This window comes from Paramormyrops kingsleyae, chromosome 9, assembly GCF_048594095.1.
Source record: "Paramormyrops kingsleyae isolate MSU_618 chromosome 9, PKINGS_0.4, whole genome shotgun sequence".
Taxonomy (NCBI): Eukaryota; Metazoa; Chordata; class Actinopteri; order Osteoglossiformes; family Mormyridae; genus Paramormyrops; species Paramormyrops kingsleyae.
This window is the reverse complement of record NC_132805.1, coordinates 12,858,953-12,880,358: the sequence shown is the minus strand read 5'-3', so window position 1 is coordinate 12,880,358 and position 21,406 is coordinate 12,858,953. Positions and strand designations below refer to the sequence as shown.

Here is a 21,406-nt window from a genome sequence, read left to right as displayed (position 1 = left end):
GGGCAACTGTGTTGTGAAAGGTGATATATAAAAATAAATTGAATTTAACTGAATGTGAAATCCCCAGTAGTGCAACTTAGATTCTGGGACCATCAACAAACAAAAGAAATTTAAATTGACTCAGATCATACTCAGATCATACTCAGATCATGCACAATTCATTTTATTGGTAAATTCCTACCTTAGGAACCCCCAGCCCCTCCTCCCCCCACCTGTGCCTGTTCTTGACCCTTCCTGCCAGCACCCCCCTACACACACACACACACACACACACACACACACTTGTGCCTGTTCTTGATCCTACCTACATGCCGTATATATTCAGGGTGTTTCCGTGAATCTGAAACCTGCAACCTTCGAAGGCTGGTTTACTAACAGTTTGCTGCCAGATGCCATATGTGACATCATTTTCAATTACAATTTGATTATTTAATGATAAGTTATACATTTATCTGACCGTAAATGCAGTTCAGAAGTGAAATGTTGTCTAACCTCTAAAAGGACACATAAACTACAGCAGCCCCAAATGGCCAAAAAGCACCAGTTATCTCCATCACAAACCTGTCTAATGTGTATCAAAATAAGACTCAAAGATGCATCTCTACAGTGGATGGCTTTTAAAGCTCAGGGTTAGTGAAAACTTCCAGATGGAAGTCCTCAGTCACAGGGCATCGGGTTAAGAGCACGTGAACACAGAAGGCGCCGGCCAAGCTCTCTATAATGGGCGCAGAAGTGTAAATAAACAAGTGAAGAGAAGTCACGGGCAACGGCAACTTGATACCCATAATGCCCCCTCGCTTTTCATGGAGAGGCAGTCAAGCCAATACACAGAGCAGACCGTGTCACGTGGGACAAAGGGCAACCTGAGACAGACAGGCCACCTGTCAAGTGATGGGAGAATCCTTAATCAAAGTATCTCTGGGTCCATTTGGCTCAGAGCCGGCACAGATTAATGGTGGCTGGTCTTTACGGACCCATGTCGGGTCTCTGACCCCATGTGGCCGATCTGCTGGTTGCTCAGCAACAGCAGGAGAATGAGGTGTGGGGCTCCTGTGATTAAATCTCCTAGGCTGCCAGTCTGACCCCTCTGTGCCAAAAAGTTTCCCTTCTTTGCCCCCCTCTACCTCCACCCCCTAAGCCTATCCTCTCTGTCCAATGACCAGCTGGAGAGTCAGAGATCAGCAAGGTTTTTTCTTTTTTTTGTCTTTTCGCTCCTGATGTGAGTTTTATTGAAAATCACAAAACAAGAGAGCTGTCAGGCAACAAGAAATTAGAAGAGGAAATATAGTCTCATATCCTTACAGAGCGAAACTTCATCTTTTCCTCATGTGCTTTGTTTATGAAAGTCTGGTCTGTAGGAATGCACTGTTAATTCTGTGCTTATGCCAAAAACCGCTTCACTGTTACTGAAGAGAATACTAGGTCACTTCATGTAAAGCAAGCATGCCCACGCATTCAGACAGAAATTATGGTACAGCCCTGGTACAGTTTTGACCCCCCAAGGTACAAACCACAATAATGTACCAATGGTACAAAACTACTCCTGACAGACCCTTGAGGGTACAACCCCAGTGACAAATAATTGTACCCTCAAAGGTACAAATTGCAAATTTCTTTGACAGTGTAGGTGATATCCCATTAGAGTAAAGCACTAAGACATGCTTGGAGAGTAGAGGTGTGAAGATGCATCAATGCATCGTGATGAATTGATTAATAAGGTGATGATTCAACTACATTGATCTGTAATGTCAAAATTGGTTATAATCAATTTTGGGGGACAAAGATACTCCATAAAGATACTCCTACTCCAGGGTTGCATGCTCTCGTGCTCAGGTGATGCACATAGACACATTAAGTAATAATGCGGACATCCAAATTTCTGAAATAAAGGATTCAGTTTATTTTATTATAGTGCCTTTCTACATTATGTATACAGAATAATTCAAAAACAGGGAAAAGAGAAGACAAAAAAAATAAAGAAAGAAAGCCAGATGACAATGGAGGAGAGGAACAAAAACTCCCAGTTGGGGAAAAAACCTCTGCTGATCCAAGGTCAACTGGCTGCCCCCCCCCCCCCCCCCCACACACACACACATGCTAACATTACAGGAAAAGCGAAAATGGGCCTGCTTGCTAAAAGCAGGGTGTAAACTTGGTCATGGTCCAAGCTAAAGTCCCTCAATGAGTCTGATTGCCATGCCGACCTGTGTGAGTCAGCAGATTGAAGGCTACAACCACGATGGATGTTACAGCTACAGTCAAATCCATGATGTCATGCTTCCATGGGCATGCCATAGTTAGAGTGTGTATGTGGTAAGTTTCAGGTAAGCTAAATTGAAGTAATAGGTCTGTAATCCAAATTTAAAGACTAAGACCGAATTGGCATCCCAAACATAAGGTGGAAAACCGTCCCACAATATAAGGGCCCCTTAGCAGAAGGTTTTACTGCTGTCACATTATTTACATGTGGAATGACAAGGAAGCCTGTATTCTCTGATCGGAGTGGACAATGACTGTTCTCTGCCGACTTTACAACTCCACATTTAACCGTAAAGACAAAAGCCTATAACAGTACAAATATTCATAACAACCTCTGCAAGTCACTCTCTCTGTGGCATTTAAGGCACTTTTGCCAGGGTCAAAAGAAAAAACAACGAAGGCTATAAGGGTCTGTATCACTACAAATATATGACCATACTCTATATAGAGAACACAGAATTTATTTCGTTTTGATTATCCAGTCTTATTATTGTAGTCTTATTTTTAAATTTTTATTTATTTTACATATTTATTTTTATTCTGCAGTTGATCATTTCTTAGGTTTTGTTATTCAGACACGATGACAGACACACTGCCTTCTGTTTGATTTACAACTGTTTCTGATGCCAAGATGTCCATTTAATTTACAGAATCCAAAGTGTGTCCAAACTTTAGATTTAATTTGTGATGCTGGTAAGGTCCCCTCATGCACCTGGTTATTTAGGTTAGCACTCTGCCAGAATTGCGTATGTCAGTCCCTTAACAAAATCTAGCAGCAACAAATGTGACCAACATAATTACAACCTACCTACAGACAAATATTTAAAAATCCATTTCAGCTCTTTCTAACTGAATCAATCCTCCCGGCCCAAACACATATATTGGAGAAGAAATTTATGCTAGGCTGTCTATAACGGAAGTGGTGCACTCTACAAAAAAAAATCTGTGGCTATTCTGCCAAAAAGTTTGCCCACCCCTGATTTACACAATGTGAAAATTATCAGGTAACTGCCTTGGGGTTCTGTCAATTTTTGCTGCCTTATGTTGCTCCTATAAATAGGAAATGCTACTGTTACATTAAACACTCTTTTCACAATGGTGGTCAGTGAAATATTGAAAAAGCAACTCTGTCAATATTAGTATAAATTTGATGTAAGTACAGATGACTCTGTCATTAATGCGCGCCAAACCAGCCATGGAAGACAATGATACATCTCTATCCTAAATATATCAAAATCCAAAATGCAAACCAACTGGCTTTATTTTAACATTGGGCATGTGCATACTTTGCATTTGTGAAATCATTCATAATACCATTTTTATTTGCATCACTATATGAACAATAAGAGAAATCCATCAGTTGCAATTTAACAATTTAGACATATTAGGTAGCATAAAATTATGGGCAGGTGTTTCAGATTTGGATCTATTATGTAGTTGAGTGCTTGCATGTCTGTAATCACTCCAGGTAGCCCACCCCCGGGCAAGTGGCTCAGTCTCAGCGATATTAAACAAAAATATCTCAGTATCGCTAAAATTTCCACGTTAGTCACCAATAATTTGCTTAGGTGAAAGTGGAAAATCAGGTTCCTTTTTGTGTTTTTGTTCCATACAATTCAGTTGTCAGTCTTTTTGACAATTTCCACTGGCTTGTCCTTGTTTAATAGTGATTACAAAAATTTATGTTCTGAAATTGTACTTCCTTTGTATTCCATTAATAGTATGTAATTAAGTTCCTATTGTCATATTTGTGAAATTTTGTCATTGGACTGAAACGCAGGTTTGACGTGCAGCAAGGACAGAGAAGGCAGACCCCGTAATACGGTAGCGAAACGGTTTAATGAATAATCCGGTAATTGACACAGCCAATGGGGAAATCCAGAATCGTAATCGATGGGCAGGCAAGAGGTCGGTGTCCAGGAGAGTCAGTCCTACGATGAGAGATGGGACGGGATGACGATGGGAAGGGAGGAAAGAAGTGGATGGGGTAGCAGGGCAGGACGGAGCAGGCAGGCAGGAGAAGGCAGGTCGACGGGGCAGGCGTGACAGGCGGGGTAGGCAGGACAGCAGGGCAGGACGGAGCAGGCAGGCAGGAGAAGGCAGGTCGACGGGGCAGGCGTGACAGGCGGGGTAGGCAGGACAGCAGGGCAGGACGGAGCAGGCAGGCAGGAGAAGGCAGGTCGACGGGGCAGGCGTGACAGGCGGGGTAGGCAGGACAGCAGGGCAGTACGGAGCAGGTAGGGCAATCGGGGAGAACAAAAGTCAGAAAGACACTCAGTTAGGCACTTTAGAGATAATGACAACAATACTTTGCATCGAGCCTCTGGGCTCGCCAGCTGAAGAAGCGGAGCGATTAGCCGGTGATTGACTGCAGGTGCTTGGTGTGGGCGTGACAGCAGGTTTGAATTTAGGTTATCAAAATAATTAATAATTAATTTAATCGAATCATGGCAGAAAGTAAATATTTATGGTGCACCTATTCATTCCCTAAATATCTGTAATAAAATCAAAGCATCTTGGGGCCAACAATTTGCACCCCTACCCAATAGTAAAACTTTCAACTTTTTTTGCTAATCGTTCATACTGTGATGTTGTAGTAAAAGGGCCCAAACACGTATTTCAATGTTACCATGAGATATAATGTGCTCTTATTCCTTGGTTCTTGTTGGTTATGACTTATGCCAAAAACCCAAAACGCAGCTAACAATCATGTTACATCCTGCATGCCATGTCCACCTGACCCTCCAGTCCTAACACGGCCCTGTTACTCATTTGTCTCACCTCTCGTGTTAATCGCTCCCAGCTCCCTCTTGTTCATCCGGTATATACATGCTTCCCAGTCCCGTTTTCCCCAGTTCAGACATTGACATGGGTTCCCTTTTGTTGCTTGTGCCCTTCCTCACTGCACTCCTCCTGTTTTGATCCGTCGTGATCTTATGTCCAGGAACATCAATAAGCCCCCTTTGTTCTTGCCCCTAGTGCTTGCCCTCGAGTCTTTCATCCTTTGTGTCATGACAAATCGTATCCCTATTGTGACCTTGATCTGTTCACATGATTGTGTTACTTTCTGTTTCTGAGGTGTTTCTCTGCACAGGTCTGTGGCCATTTCAGTGGTGATTTTATCTTAGTTTGTGAAAAGGGCAGCTTGCTCAATTTGTCCTACCATCCTAAGCTTTCTTGTACCTTTCTTTTTCCATGTAGGAACCCAGCCTGACTTGGTGGCTTGATTTGTTGGCCTGCTCGGCATTCGATTCAACTCCCTAAGTGGCGTTGGGTTCCCACTCTGTGTTTGATTCGCACACCTGCCCAGTTTCATTTCACTGTGATGACAGGTCATCTCAGCAGCGGTAGCAGAGAGTGACCGAGTGGCACTCCCTCCGCCGTCCTCTGTGGGACACGCAGCAGGACATGTGGTGGGGGTGGGGGGGCGTGGGGTACAATGAGAGCTCTATTCTCAGGCCACCTTCCCCCCTCTAGGGACAGACTCATATGAACCACTAGTCAAGCTCTCTTCCTTAATGATATATACAATATTAGTTAAAAAACACACTGAAATATCAAGAGCTTGATTAAGAGTGATCAAAAGTAATTAACTGTTAAGTAAAAGTAGAGTCAAGTTAAAATATGAAATCATGGAAATAAATAGTTTAAGCACAGCTGACATTACTGCATTGCTTTTGAGACAGCTTACTCTATGCCAATTTGACATGATACTCGCTCATTTTGGTCACTAATGGGTTTAGCCCTTGGTAGGGATGGTCTGCTCCCATTGCACTCATGTAAACATTGAAATTTCTGGTTACAAAAAGCAGGTCTCTCTTCACACTGGAAGCCAAACCAGACTCTAGAGCTGAAGCATGAGGGCGCACTGGGCATGCCCTGTGTCAGCAGCTCCCCCACGGTCACCCCACAAATGTTCGGGCAGTTGCCTGCTCACAGTCACCTCACTATGTCAGATGTGCCCGCATCACTAAAGGTTTTCTGCACTGGGTCACATTTTGCAATTTGATGATCACATGGTTAATAGTGACAGCTCTCGTAGCACTGACTCCCTCTAGAGTCCATGTCTAGGAAGTGTTTCGATACCAGCACCCCAACCCTATGCATCCCGGACCAGCAGCTGCAGGTTAACACCATGCTTCCCTCAGCCGCTGATAGATTCCCTGATTCCCGTTTTCCTATTTATGTGCTGGCATGGCTCTCTGCACCTTCGTTGTCTCTTTTCAGGTCACAGACTGTGTATCTGGGTGGTCAGACTTGTGGTTAGCGAGGACAATGTGCCAAATCCAAATGTGCAAAGGCTGAAGACAGTCGACAACATCAAGCCACTTATTACTTGCAGGTGAACAAGGTGGCAGGACGACCTGTTACAGTGCAGGGCAGCGCTAAATAACCAAAGACTCCAGACAGATCTGCACCAGAATTGGAGTATCACAACACCCCCATGTCACTAAGAGAACAATTTGAGCAAAATTAAGCCTGATTTTCAATGAGGAGATGATATCAGATTTATTCTCAGTCTTTATCCTGGGATTTGAAACTGGTATGCCATGCCCTCAGACCACTTACCCCTTGGGTCGATAAAGTAGATCTTACCGTATAGTTACAACGTATCAATCAGATGTTAATTTCAATAATACGCTTGGTTACGCAATCATGGTTGTTGCCTATTAAGCTGAAGTGTCAGTCTGTTCCATAATATCCACAGCATCCACAGTATTCAGTTGGTCCTTGATCTTTGGTGATGAACAGACATGGTTCACACAATATCCATCATTCATGAATTGCGTCATTGCATCTGTGTAATAATTTACACCAGTATTACAATAGATTTTCCCATATTAGGTCATTTGTCACTGGACTGATAACCTTCAAAACAAATTTAATGTAAAATGTTTTTTAAAAAATCTTCCTTATTTTATGAAATAGTAAGGTTACATTAGTTGTTTTTTTTGTAAAGTTTGATGTATACTAGGCCTATATATGCTATTCGTATTTTTAATGATCAAGCTTTGCTATGTGAGCCATATGTGAGTTCTCATAGTTTTATATAACTTTATTTTTCCGTCGTTCTTTTGCCGATTTAAATGCAGTGAGCGAATATTAAATACTGCCAGAATAGTATATCGTCATTGCAGTAAACAAGACCATTTACTCACTCTTGCCTCATATAACATGGGAATGATGAAAGCAACATGCATTGCCTCGTGAGGGAATCCCTCTACTTTGTTAAATCCATTGTTGGCTCGAGCTGGCTGACAGTCTGCTCCTATTTTATCTCTAAATTGCAGCAATTTGTAAACAAACTCGAGAGCTGTAATTGCCCGCCAGAGTGAAGCCAGCAAATGAGTACAATAACCGCAGTTTTCAATAGCCGTGTGCCAAGTGCCTGATGTCGGATTTACCGTTCTTTTATTTTATCTGTTTTTATTCTCCCTTTCGCTGTCTCTGTTAAAGTCGGCGAAGTTTGGAAACACATATTATCTGACGAGCTTCGTCACATACTGGGAATTAGTTTGGCTCCGTTTTTATACATACAGATAATGGGAGACTGTAACTATCGGATTTCTCATGCGGGAACAAGCAATCACACATCAAAAGCACATACAATAAACATAGCTAGCCTTAGTTTGCCTTGTTTCTCCCGGGTTCCTTCTAAATTGTGATTGTACTCGTTTTTTCCTTCTTGATTGTATTTGCTGCCCCTTACAAATCATTTTATATGCAGTAATTCTGTATTAACTAAGAGTTTCTCTTAGTAAAATAGGTTTGAATTTACGGGAAATAACGCTAGCGTGTAAGTCAAATACGGTGAGAAAACGTGTTTGTATCCACGAATGACGGAATTATAGGAAATATAACGGAAATGTAACGGGACGCGATTTTTGGATTAATTGAATGACTTTGCTTTTTGCATCGTACTGTCGCCCGGAAGATTTGTGAATATGAGTTTTTTTTTTTTTTTTTTTTTTTGAAGCGATCACGGTCTCTGACGTGGGTCGCCCTCTAAATAAACTTTGGAGATCGAAGGGAGAGAGTATGAGAGAGAGACGCACCGAGCTAAGTCATCAGTCAGAGAAAGGGAGAGAGAGTGAGTTACAGGGCGCAGAAAGGAGACGGGCGCGGGGAAAGTGAACCATTCAGTTTCTGATTGTGCGTCGGAGAAGTCAATACGTCTGGCGTGTGTAATAAAATCCATATCAACATCTTCCAGCAAAGCAATATTATCTTCAAGCACAGAAAGTCAGTGGGATGCTGCGGAATCCTCCAGCACTCTGAGCGGTCGGCATACCTGGGCAGCGTGCGCATCTCCAACGCGTGTCAGTCGGAAAATATAAGGGACGGATCATGCCGAATTCCATAATGCTATTATAATTTGAAATTTTGATATTTATATTTCTATACTTCAGCACTGAATCTCTTTTGCGAACCACTTCTCGTTCCTCTGCCGTGGATGATAAATATCAATTTAATATTTTTGGTGGAATAATTTTCCCCCCCAAGGATTGTCATCAGATTTGCTCTCCACTAGCAGCACGCATGTGGATTTTTTCCAGGATGGTACTCTCTAAACGGCCCTGGTACAATTGGGCCATTTTTAATCACATTTCTCTCATGTCTGTACAACCCTGGGTCTTCCGCTCCTCATAGGAATAACATCGTTTAATTATTTAAGCAGCGACAGTAGACGCCAAACCCGAGGCACATCTCGCTCGAGGACCTTGATATTGGTTAGAAGCGCATCATCTCCGGGTTACTATGCAATTAAAACTGATCTCCATTGTTTTGATCTTGCACTGTATGGAATACACTGACTGCCAACAAAACCCCCCCAGACACCGGCAACACAAACGTAAGTAGAGCACTCGCCATGAGAGATGCTCACGGATAGCCACCTGTTCCGTTTGCAGTGCCACGTCTGTTTTTTGCTTTTTGTCCTTGTAATTTCAGGTTAGCCAGTAAAATAACCCCGAAACCCTGTATGCTTGGGATGAATAGTGACACTGAAATATTTTGTGACGTCTTTAAATGAAGGGAAACGTCGTGCGCATTAAGTGGCAACTTTCTAATTATGGATAATATGTTAAATTATGACAGGAAAAGAGCGGTTTTGGATGATTACACATGTGCAAGTTTCAGTTTTGTTTTGATGAAACTGTAAAAGACTCTTGTGGTAGGCTATATCCGGGAATTTTTAAGATTCCAAATAGTGGATCGTCTCCAGGAATGTTAGGTTTTGATGTTTTCTCGCTTCTCGATATGTTCGAATCCTCTATTTAAAAATCCGCCAAGCGTCACATTATGTTGTGCAATGACATACATGCAATTCATCTACCCAACTAATGAATAAGATTCACCGGACAGAACCCTGCAGATATTTGTGCATCTGTCACCCCAGACAAAAGCGTCGCTTCCCGTAGTTCATCCATAGATGGACGTGTTGCCTCGCATTGCACCTGACTGTAAATCGCAGGGCATTATTATGCGCGTCTTTCGCCTTTGCCCGCGTCTGGACAACCCCGCGCTCACTATTACTGCGCCCTCTACTATCGGAGATGTCCCGCAACTGCGCGTAGCAGCGGAGATAACGTTGCCATTCATTGTATTTAATAAAATAGTTGAACGATTTAAACGATTTAAAATATCCATTGTGTCAATTTTATTTTTCATTTAAATTAAAATGTAAGGTTGTTATTATCGATTGAGTAGATGGGCTCAGTTTTTATAGTTGGTAGAGTCGTTAACTAGCCTAAAACATTCTGCTAAATTACAGTTAGTTTTGATTTGTGAAGTTACTCAAATAGTAAGTAGAGGATAGACATTTATTGTGTTTCAGTATATTTTAACTACAGAAAAGTAACCAACAGGATGCTCTCCGCATAAAAAGAGATGCGCGTCGGTTGTTTGCCTTCTTAAACACAGTCGTTGTTAATTAATATGCATTAACAAAGCTCTTGGTATGACCATTGCTGCGAGAAAACACCGCTCGCATTTCCGCCTGAGGCTCTTTTGTTGTTTAAAATAAGTATTTAATAAGCTTCCCGCAGCTAGGGCCAGGCGATCGGAGAGACTTTGCGGGAACTCTACAGCATGTTTTAGTTGGGTTCGCTCCGCCTGCATTTCATTGGTTTTCTTAGCATATTTAGAAAATAATACCCACGTCAGTCTAGAATAAAGCTAAATGTTAAATCCTTTTTTGTTTGTTTATGTACAAGAAACCACTACTGTGATTATGTGGTGTTGGCCAGATAGAATGGAGCCAATCGCTTAACTAGAGAACAAGGCGCTCTAAGATCACGTTGTGTTCAATCACAGACACTGAACTAAAACAGATTTCCGAATCATTTATGAACGTCAAATATACATTTATCCATTCGTCTAAAACTGAACTGTTCATGCTGATTTTTTTCATGGGGGGGAAAAGAGCCAGTGCTGACCTATAACATTCTCCAGCATCTGTACGCGTCCATTTGCACTGAAGCAATTATGAAGTGAATCCTACAATAAGTAGCGTGTCGCTTAAGTGCCGCCTGAATGAGAATTTTGGCTTTCAGGGTGGATCTTGGTAAACTGGGACAACTTTTTAAATTTTGCTTTCTCACTTTAAAAAAAATGATCCTGAAAGTATTATCGAAAGTCCAAAAACTGAGCTTAAGTTAATTGACCACAAAAGCGTAAAGATATAGAATATGAAACATATGGATCCAAATTTACCCATTTCCCCACTAAACCAATATTAACCCCTCAGTAACTGTGCATATTACACTGTGTACGAAACTAAATCATAGAATTAATGCAATTTCAATGAATATGTGTTTTGCTCTAATTATACTGAAGAAATACAGTGATACATGTAGCTAGGAATACATATCACATAGTAATTAATAATAATAATAATTGATACTTTATTGATCCCCATGGGGAAATTGTTTTTACGCCTCCCTCAACTTTCTCTTTGTAGAGCAAGTCACTGGCGTGTTGCTATATCATAAGGATGGGGGGGTGTATTACAAAAGCTCATCGTGAGAACTGCCACATATCTCTGTGATTAATGTACTGCTGCTGTTCTGAGACATTGCTGGCCAATTGTTGTTATTGTTTTTTTAATCAGTGTCTTCACCCTGGTATTGTTAAAATACAGGCAATGTTGGGGGGGGTATCTGTTTATGTATGTTCTTTCTCTATAGTATAGTTTGAGGGTGAGGTCATCTCTCAGAGTGGGCCAGGGGACATGGATCTCAAACACTGGAATTCCACATTAGTAGAAGTTAATCTGCCTGCTGTGCCAAGTAGCCAGAGACATTTATTTGCTGAGTCAGCTTTTGTCTTGACTGAAATAGTTAATATCCACAATGTCTGTCTGTTCCTCCCTGAAGTAACATGAACTTTACAAAGCCTTCTAAGCGGTGGTCATTTGCATGTGGAGAACACATTCCCTGTTTAAAGTTTAAACCACATGTCCTATTGTAAAGTTTGGGATATGCACCCACTACAGGGATTATGTTGTGGATACAATGCAGGGAACCCCAGAGCATTATGGGGGATGTCTGGTGAAAAGCAAAAAAAGCATGATGAATTTTGCTCTGTTGCCATATTGTTCTTGACAGTAAATAAATGGAGAATCCCGCTGCATTATGCCAGTTGTGGACTGGTTAGGGGAGAAACACGTGTGAGTAAATTAACTGCAGTTACCCTAAATGTGAAACAGCCTGTCTAGGTTACATTGCTAACTGAGAACTAATGAAAAAATGCTTAAATGGGTAATAATACTATGTAAGTATATGAATAAAAGAATTCCCTTCGTGTAATAAAATGCACAATTGCAGACAGACACCTGTAATTCTAGTTCTTTACAAAATAATTGCAACTGAATAGCAAAATGCGAAGAAAATGCTGAGCCTGAGGAGAGTAAGGATTAGGCTGTGTGTCTGGGCTGGGATGTGGCCGGGGACAAACAAAGACGGCGGCACTGGCAGTCACAAGCTGCCCTGCTCGAAGCTGAAGCCACTCACCGTGCATGACATGAATCCTTCTGTCCGGTCTTGCTAGCACCACTGTAAAGCCGTCCCATATCTAGGCTTGGCCGATATCAAATTTTCATTCCATCCAGACATTATTCCACAGCAGTGGGCATTTTGGTGGCATTTTCAAAAGCAGTGCTATTCCTGTATTTGGAAACTTTGGTGATGAAGTTCTCTGAGCAGCGGGGTCCCCATAAAAAATTTCGCTGAACGCCTTTTTTTGTCGGCATACCCAAAATCCCACAATGCACCATGTTACCATACCACCGGCCACACCGATTCATAACTATAAAAACCAACAGGCAGCAGCATTGACAGAAATCTACAAGGGTGTAACTAGAGGGAAAGGAATAGCGAACGGGTTAATCATCAAGTAGAGAAGATTGGAACACCAAGTAAAATCAATGCATAATATTTAAATGAATATGAATTAAATATTTAAATGCATGTGTCGCTGGTCTTCACACAGAAATATGAACATACCACCCTTATGACTTAAACTTGTAACATTTTTTCTTGCAAAATAAAAGTAGCTTCAAAACTGATATGGATTATCTCAGACAGTAATATTGTTACCCCCTACAGAGTTGCTGGGCAGTTACCCAAACCCCCCCCCGCCCCAAGGCAGCCAGGCTGTGCAGTGGTCTGCTCCCAAATGGAGGTCCGATTTCACCCGTAACTCTGCTGTCTTAAACCCACCTGCTTCCAGTTAGCAAGGCTCTAAATCACAGATGGGGGTGATCGGCACCTCGGAACTTACCCAACTATTTGTTCCTTTTTAATTGAATTTCTTTATTTTGAACAAACCAGAAGTCATTGAATCATTTTAGAACAACGATGCACTATGGCCTCACAACAGTGTTGCATGTTCCGCTCAGGAAAAGTCTGCAACACAGACAGCTACGAGCTCCTGTGGAAATTAGCTTTTACCTAGTATAAGGCATGATAGGAACAGAGAGGCTTCTGCGTCTCTGCCCTGATTTACAGGCCTGTGGTATATTACGTCAAGAAAAGCAGAAAGCAGATATGAGATGATTGCGTAGTCTCAGCTTGGTCCAAACGTAGCGTACGTACAAGTTTTTATTTGTTAAAGAGACAGATAAAATGCCTCTAGAGTTGTTCCTGACTACCTAGTGATCTTCTCTGGCTTCTCAATGTGACAATCGGCTGTTTAACACCCTCTCACACCAACATAAAATGTGAAATAATAACTGTGTGATCACCCCTACCTAATACATTTTACAGTTATATCTATTTATAAAAGTGAGACAGACCAGTTTAAAGTAAGAAAGTGAATTTCCCTGAGCTCCAGACATTCAGATCAGAAGTCTGAACTATTACCGCCTTGCAGTCTGTACATTCGTGCCGACTGAGCTGATAATTCATATGCACACCTGCGAGTTGGACTATGGATGCAGTTTATGGTCTATGTCAGCTGCTCAGTGTGTTCCCAAGCTGCATGAAGGGGTCATTGTTACTGGAGCAATTAAGCAAGCGGGATGAGGGGGCCAGCAGGCCAGTGAATCACTGAAGCCATCGCTGTGTAAGTGGAGGGAAGGGGAAGGTGTGGCTGATGTCTCTGGAATGTTGCGTGTACTGAGTCATGGCCTCCATGGCTGCCCCTTTGGGGGGGTCCCACACACTGATCACCGCATCTGATTGGCCTCTGCAAAGCGCAAATAACCGTCTGGTGAGAACGCACATAGCGTGCCGGACGCTCTTGGAGAGCTCTGCCACTGTAATGTCCTCTGATTTTATTGAAAAAATCTTCACGTCGTCTTCAATTTGCATTGCATCATAGTTACTGCCTTGCCTTGACTCCCCTCGCTGTCTTCTGCGGTCGTAGCGTTGGACGCAAGGCCTGTGGAAATGCCGAACTTCTGGTGTGTGTTAGCATCCCTGCGATGCTTTGGGAATGTTGTCTCTGGCTCCCTGGATGCTTCTTCTGCTTGGTGAAGGGGACAGCGGGGTCTGAGTGGGGGCAGAGAAAAGCCAGCGAAACGCCAGATAAACCCTTAAAGATTGAAACAATGCATGGGGAAAAAAGGGTGTTACTCACGCTAATGTTATATAATAAGTTATTGTGCCCGCACTGAGTCGCGCTCCTCGCTTTGCAGAGAGCCCTGGGGTGAGCTGGGGCTGTCATGGAGGCTGTCTAACCTGCTCGGCCGCCAACGGCTGCCTGTCCTGCAAGCCTCGCTTCTTCTTCTTCCTGGAGCGCAGCGGCATGCGGCAGGTGGGCGTGTGCGTCTCCTCCTGTCCCAGCGGCTACTACGGCACACGCTCCCGCTCCCCCGACATGAACAAGTGCACCAGTAAGTTACACTTGCGGCTGCCGGAAGAACCACCTCCCGCCACTCGGATCCACCATCGCAGGCAGCGATGCAGCTGCCTTTAATGCATCCGGCGATAAACCTCACCGTGATCGACCACCATTGAACCAAATCACAAAACACCAACTCACACAACTATCAACAGCTACTAATGAGTTTTCCCTCCAAAATTCCTACCTCCCATCCTGCCTACCAGCACATCTGCCACCAGCCACTCACATGAGCGTACAGTTTCCACTGTTTCCACAGTTTCCTATTCACCATCCATCCCCGCTACCTGTCATTTGATATGCCTGTATTTGGCATTCAGACTCATGCGTGACCTCTGTGTGCCCTGAGTGTGTACCCCCCCCAACCACCATGTGACTCTCCTTCCGCTCTTTGCAGAGTGTGGATTGTCAAACTGTGACTCCTGCTTCAACAAGAACTTCTGCATGCGCTGCAAAGAAGGATACTACCTGTATCATGGCAAGTGTCACGTGACCTGTCCCGAGGGGCTCATCCCCAGCACCATGCAGAGGGAGTGTGTCCACGGTGAGTGTCCATCCACACGCGGACGCGTCTGCAGCCTAGGTCTGCTTCGCTCAGCTAGATGCACTTTCGAAGGGCCTTTCATGCAGCATCTGCGGCTGGGCTTTGGAACAAAAACAACAGGGATTGAAATAGCATGTTTTTGTTAAAGCAGTAATCTGCCAGCCCACTGCTCTATTCTCACACCTCATTCTGTGCCTGAACTGCTCTATAGATGATTTCATGCCAGGAGTTTTGCATATATGCCATATATAATGCGTAAGAGCCCCGCCATATGGAATCGTGTCGGTGCATTGATTTGATTTGAGCTGCTGACTGACCTGTGACGCTTGATTCCCCCCCCTGGCCCCACAGATTGCACAGAGGGCTGCGAAGACTGCCTGAATGAGGACAGCTGCACCAGGTGCCGGTCGGGCCTCTACCTCCTACAGGGGCAGTGCACCCAAACCTGCCCCAGCAATTTCGAGCCCAAAGAGCAGCTGAGAGAGTGCACCCCTCAAGGTGAGCGCCCCCCCCCCCACCCCAGCAGGGAGCCATGGCTCTCCGGTAAATTGCCTTTCTCCCCTGCTCTTCATCCTCTCCTGTGCCCCTGCTCCTGCAGTGCCCTGTGACGTGGGCGAATGGAGTGACTGGAGCCCCTGCTCTCGGAGGGGCAAGACATGTGGCTTCAAGCGTGGCGAGGAGTCCCGGGGGCGGGACATCCTGCGGCAGGCCTCCCCACATGCGGACGCCTGTCCCCCAACAACGGAGACCAGGAAGTGTGTCGTCAAGAGGAAGAGATGTCCAGGTAGGTACCACAGAAATGAATCGATGAAAACATAACTGCTGGGAAATATGTTCTGGTACTTCCAGGTGGAAGTAGCCACATTCTCTGGGTGCCTTCAGACTGTAAACACAGGAGAAATAAACAAAATCTGAAAGGCAGGCTGCGGTTTAAGGAAGATTTGTTATTGCTTTTGCGGTATGGCAGCTAGTGAGGGTATTGATTCTATTCATGCATCTTCGGGCAGGGGGGAGGGCTGTATGTGCCTGTGTTTCCCCGCAGCTCACGCAGGGGGGGGGGCATTTCCCACCCCCCAGCCCCAGAAACCCGATGCCTGTATCATTCCTCTGCTTTTTCTGATTTATGCTCAGTTCATAGCCTCCCCTTGTGCTGGTTCTACTGGGATGCCAGTTCCAGCTTCCGTTCTTTGCGCCATAACATGCTGTTCCAGTCTTAGGGTTGCGTTCGTGTGCATGGTCCAGAGGGTTGCCACTGGGTTCGGTATAGGTTCAACGGCCATTTGCACCCCAGAAAATGAACAGACTTAAAGGGGACTCGTTCTGTTCTCTCAGTGAGTCTATGGCTGCCAGTGGTCTTTCCAGGAGGTGTTTGTCTTTTCTGAGTTGCAATGTCGCCAAAAGAAGCTAGCTAATTTTATTTCTCTTATGTTTCCGAAACTACTCCAACTCCTGAACGACTTTAATGTCTGAAAGCACTATAGGATTAAGAGATAATTAGTGGAATACACATTGTTTTAACCCAAATGGAAAAAATAAACATTTAGACAATTTTATGGCAGAAAAGCATATTCCCCCCTCCCCCCACTGTTTTCTGTCATCCATTGATGTGATTCATCGGATTGCAACAGTGGGCCTGCAGTGGGCCAGAGTTAGAGTTTAGCCGGGACAGATACACACCGAGGGGAGAGTGTGCAGTGCTGATGGGGGTAGGGGTAGCTGTAGCTGTAGCTGTAGGTTGTAGGCCTCACACACGACAGAAGTGTAAGGATCTAGTGAGACACGCAAGGGACGGTGACGGGAAAACAGCTACTGGGGAGGCTGGACTTGGCCTTAAGTATTTTTGGGGGTGTGCAGGGACCGTCAAGCTGTTCTTGGCAAGACTCATCTGTGGTAAAAAAATCTGTCTTTTAAAAACTATGTAGGCTATAGGTGTTTAAATAGCATGTCTGAGGTAAAGCATGCGTTTTGATGACAGTGCCCGTTAGAATTGGCCCTGGGGCTGACTCCTGAGTTTGGGGACAAGGAGACAAAGTCAGTCGCTAAATTCAGCAGTTGCCCTGCCCTCTCCCCAACCCCCACCCCCCAACGGTCTGTAAAGACACCCATGGGATGATGCCTGTAATCTGCGCTTTAAGTTTTAAGTTTCTTTTATCATTGGAAGACCCACCCCCCCCAGCTCTACGGGCCCCCCAGCTCAGGCTACATGCTACAGAGGGCGGCCCGGTTATCGACCCCTGGCTTCCGTAACCTCTGCTTAGCACTAATTATCTGTCCTAATGCGGGCAGCTCAGCTTGTGTTTAGGCTCTGCTCACGCTGAGGCTCATCAGGCCTCCCCCCAGAATGATTTTGGCGACCCCCCCAACCCCCTATACCACACACATCAGTCTCCATTTATTGCCTCCCTAAATTCACATTTAATGAACCCAACCCCCCATCCCTGCCGTCCTTCTGTCTCCAGGCACCCCCCCCCACACACCCAACCCCATGGACCATCGCCGGGGGGGGGCAGCACGGAGCACACACACGTTCCCCCTGTGACACGATGCACACTTCCTGTGTGAGCGCGCCCAATCTCCGCCGCGTAAATATTTACGCCCGTCCTCTGGCTCCCTTCGCTGTGTTTACACTGACTCCCCTAATTTGCTTTCCACGCTGCTCCGCTATCTTCCCTCACGCCTTCCCCGGATAGGAGCAGGCATCTCGACCCTTCAGAGTCCCTCAACAGTCATGCAGCAGCCCCAGTCAGTGCCCCTAATCCAGGCAGACCCCACAACAGCGCCCCGTGCGTTTAGCATATCTGCCAGCAAGGAGTCTCCCCGTGTCTACTGTGTAATGCCCCTACCCCCAAACAACCCCCCGTGTCTACTGTGTAATGCCCCTACCCCCAAACAACCCCCCATGTCTACTGTGTAATGCCCCTACCCCCTTGTTCCATGAGGAGGTGCTGCGGAGGTGATTCTTATGCCAAATTCTGCCCAGAGGACCTTCAGCTGCTCCCTGCCCTTGTAATTAGTAGCAATCAATACCAGGTGAATGACGACAGCTGTTTATTGCTTGGGGGGGTGTTGTGGGGTACGGTGTTCAATTCAAGAGGAAAGCAGTTCTTATCCACGATTCAAACAGAGACGGGGGTACGTTAGGGCCTGCTTTGTGGGAGGAAGCGCCAGGTAAACATGCGGAATGGGCTTTGCCTTCGCATCGGGGCCATATTCCAGTAGATATTTATGCCATATACTCATATGTGCTTATGCTGTCTGTAGCTCCCTTTAACCGTGAGATAGTCCGTTACGTATCAGTTCACCGTATCCTGGGTTTTAATACTATGTGGAATTGTTGGTTTTAAGGGCCAGGAAGTGACCAAGGAACAGAACTCAGAATAGGCCCTGAATGCCACCCTTCATTGCTGTTTGACCAAGTCTACACGATTCTCCATATTGGCTTCTCTTCCCAGGCTCAATCCCTCGATTCCCCATGAGTATAAAATGGGGGGTGTGCAAATTAAGAAAATAGCCGCAGGTTTCCCACCCAGGATTGTGGCAGGAGCACACCAGTTCTGTCTTTTCAGCATCAGCATTTCTTCTTGTTATTTCTTGGGCTGGGAGGGGGGTCAGACTAAACACTTTGGCTGACAGGTCTCAGTATCGCAGGGGCTGAAGCAAAGAATGCGTGGGTCAGCCTGGGCCACGGAGGCCATCATGGGCCTGACCTGGGAGCCGTCCTGGTGATGGAACTGATTTGGGCCGGAGGTCGGTGCGGGGGGGGGGTGTTTAAAAAAAGGCAGAGGGGGTTAAAAAATAACTGTGTTGGCTGCTGAACACACTCACCTCCCACGTGAATATTTTTCTGTTTTTCCCGCATCTTTCTAAGCTTTTTCTCAATTTGTAGTACATGAGCTTAATCCCATATTTGATAATAAACCAAAGGTAATAAATGATATAGTATAAGAGCCACATAGGTTAACATGTTATGTTTAATGTTGTGTGCTGATATTACAGATTGTATAGCCCTTGTATGTCTGGTTCAGATTGGCACAGCAGAGGAATTAAGCTCTACTACGTATGGATAAGAAAAACAGCCCAAGGGTGACACCTGGTGGAAGATATTTTTATTCCATCCATCTGTCTGCTGCATTTATAGAATAGTGACACTTTATTAATCCCCTGTGGGGAAATGCTCTTGCTCTCCATCAGACGCGAGTGAGAGCTTGGGTGGGCAGTGCAGGGTCAGCCAGCACGCAGCACCCCTGGAGCTGGGGCCAAAGGGCCTTGCTCATCAGCTTGTGGACATGTGACTATTCTGCCAAGGTTAGGGCTGGAGCTGACAGCCATCTAATCACACACATAGAGGCTTAACCTGCCGAACCACGCAGCGCCCCCCAGTTCTGGGCTGCAGCAACACCAGAGCCTGTCCCAGGAAGGATACTTCTTTGTTTGTTTCTTTATTTACTTGTGGTTTCTGAATGTCTGGTGATTAATCTAAGATAGAAAGCACCATTCAGCATCTATCCATCCATTCATTTTCTGAAAAAGGCTACGGGTGCAAGGATGGGGAGCCAACCCATGGCATATTGTGCTTTGTGGCACTATGAGTAACTAATGCAAAGGGTAAAGTGTTCTTAGATGCATTTCAAAAGGTCTATTCTCTTTTTTCTCATTCCTTTAAGGATTTTTGTGCAAAAATTGAGCTACTGCATTTTGTAAGAGAACCAGAACTGGCCTGAATTCATCTCGATCCTCACGTATCATGTCAGAGTTTGTGCCCCACCAGCCTTAAAAGTACTCCATCAGCTCAATGGGAAGGAAAACTGTCCCACAAACGCTTATTGGTCCTTAAAGGTATCACTCAGTTCAGCATGTAGTGGTTCTTCCCCTGGCGGACTTGGCTAAAGCAGCAGGTGCCCCTGTCTCCTCTGTAGGACGAAGGAAGGGTGAGCGGAGACACCGGAAAAACAGGAAGGAGGAGGGTCAGGACAGCCAACAGGAGCACGCAGAAGCTGGGGAGCTGGAGGACCACGAGGAGCTGGAGAGCCGTAACAAGACAGAGCACCGGCGGCGGAGGGGGCAGAGCAGGGAGGCGGTCCTACCAACAGAGGGCGCTGTGCACTAGTGGCTGCTCAGACTCCCTCCTCCCTTCACTCCCTTGTCTGGCGAGATGGTGCTGCTGCTACCTGTATGGTTTCAGCATATACTGTATATGCACAGGAGAGGGGCACTCGCCATCCAAGGCACAGTAGACGCTGAGAACTCTCCCCATCCCACCCTCAACCCATCCCCATTGGCCCCTTCCCTCCCCCCTCTCCAGAATGGACAGCGAATCAGAATCGAGAGAGACATACCTGCCAATGTAATTGGTCAGGAGCGCGTGGTGCAGAAGAAGTGAATGGGACTGTTGTACTTTTATTTTTGGATCAAGATGTACCTGTTTAATCCAGGTGCAACATTGCATCGAGGTTTGAATGTAGGTTCCATGACATTATTTAGCTTTGTCGTTTAGACATATAGAAAAAAACAGTTGAGTAACTGAAAAGCAGCATGTGCAGAGGGGCCTCTGCCTCGACACATGTCCAATGTTAAGGCTGCATGTGGATTATCGTGCGTCTGTATGAGGCACTGAGCAGTTCTGTGTGGTTTCATTCACGAGCAGCGTGAGAACAGACAGTGCTTCTTCATACGTCTCTTTCTCAATCTATCTTCGTTCATCCTTTTCAGGTTGGAGAAATGGTTCGCCTTGTTTGTATCAGTAGGTTATGTGCTTTAAGTGAAGCAACATTACGTCATTCCGAGCTTCTGTACGTCAAATAAAGAATATTGGATTTGTACGTCTGATGTTCTGGATTTGTACATTTGTTCTATAACAAATGTGTAGTACAGAAGTACTAGATTAACAGTTGCCACTTTGATTCAGGTGTCATGGGGATAATAACCCAAAAGAAGATAGTAATGTATTCTGTTTCCCATGTTTCATCCACACAACATGCTTTGCATGAAATGATCACTCTATTTCTCTCTCTGATATAAGTGGGACTGAACTGGGCATTGATAAGACCTACCCTATAATCACCCAGACCATCGATCCATTTAGAGAATGCACACGGATAACACATATTATCAGATGAATAAAGTTGAAAATATGCATGAATAGTATGACAATTTCACATTGATGAAGATTATGGTTTGAGTTCAACTGCAAATAATGCAAGTCCCAGCTTTTCATATTATTCAATTCAATTAATTTTTATATAGCGCCTTTCACAACAG

General features: G+C 44.8%; 1 protein-coding gene across 1 annotated transcript; it reads left to right on the top strand.

The window, feature by feature from the left end:
- Nucleotides 1-8,302: 8,302 nt before the first annotated feature.
- rspo3 (R-spondin 3) lies at nucleotides 8,303-20,967 on the top strand. Its single transcript, XM_023807577.2, has 6 exons — nucleotides 8,303-9,112; nucleotides 14,399-14,596; nucleotides 15,002-15,148; nucleotides 15,500-15,646; nucleotides 15,747-15,932; nucleotides 20,065-20,967. The coding sequence occupies exons 1-6, from the start codon at nucleotides 9,019-9,021 to the stop codon at nucleotides 20,253-20,255; spliced, it is 963 nt and encodes a 320-aa protein (XP_023663345.1). The 5' UTR covers nucleotides 8,303-9,018; the 3' UTR covers nucleotides 20,256-20,967.
- Nucleotides 20,968-21,406: the final 439 nt, after the last annotated feature.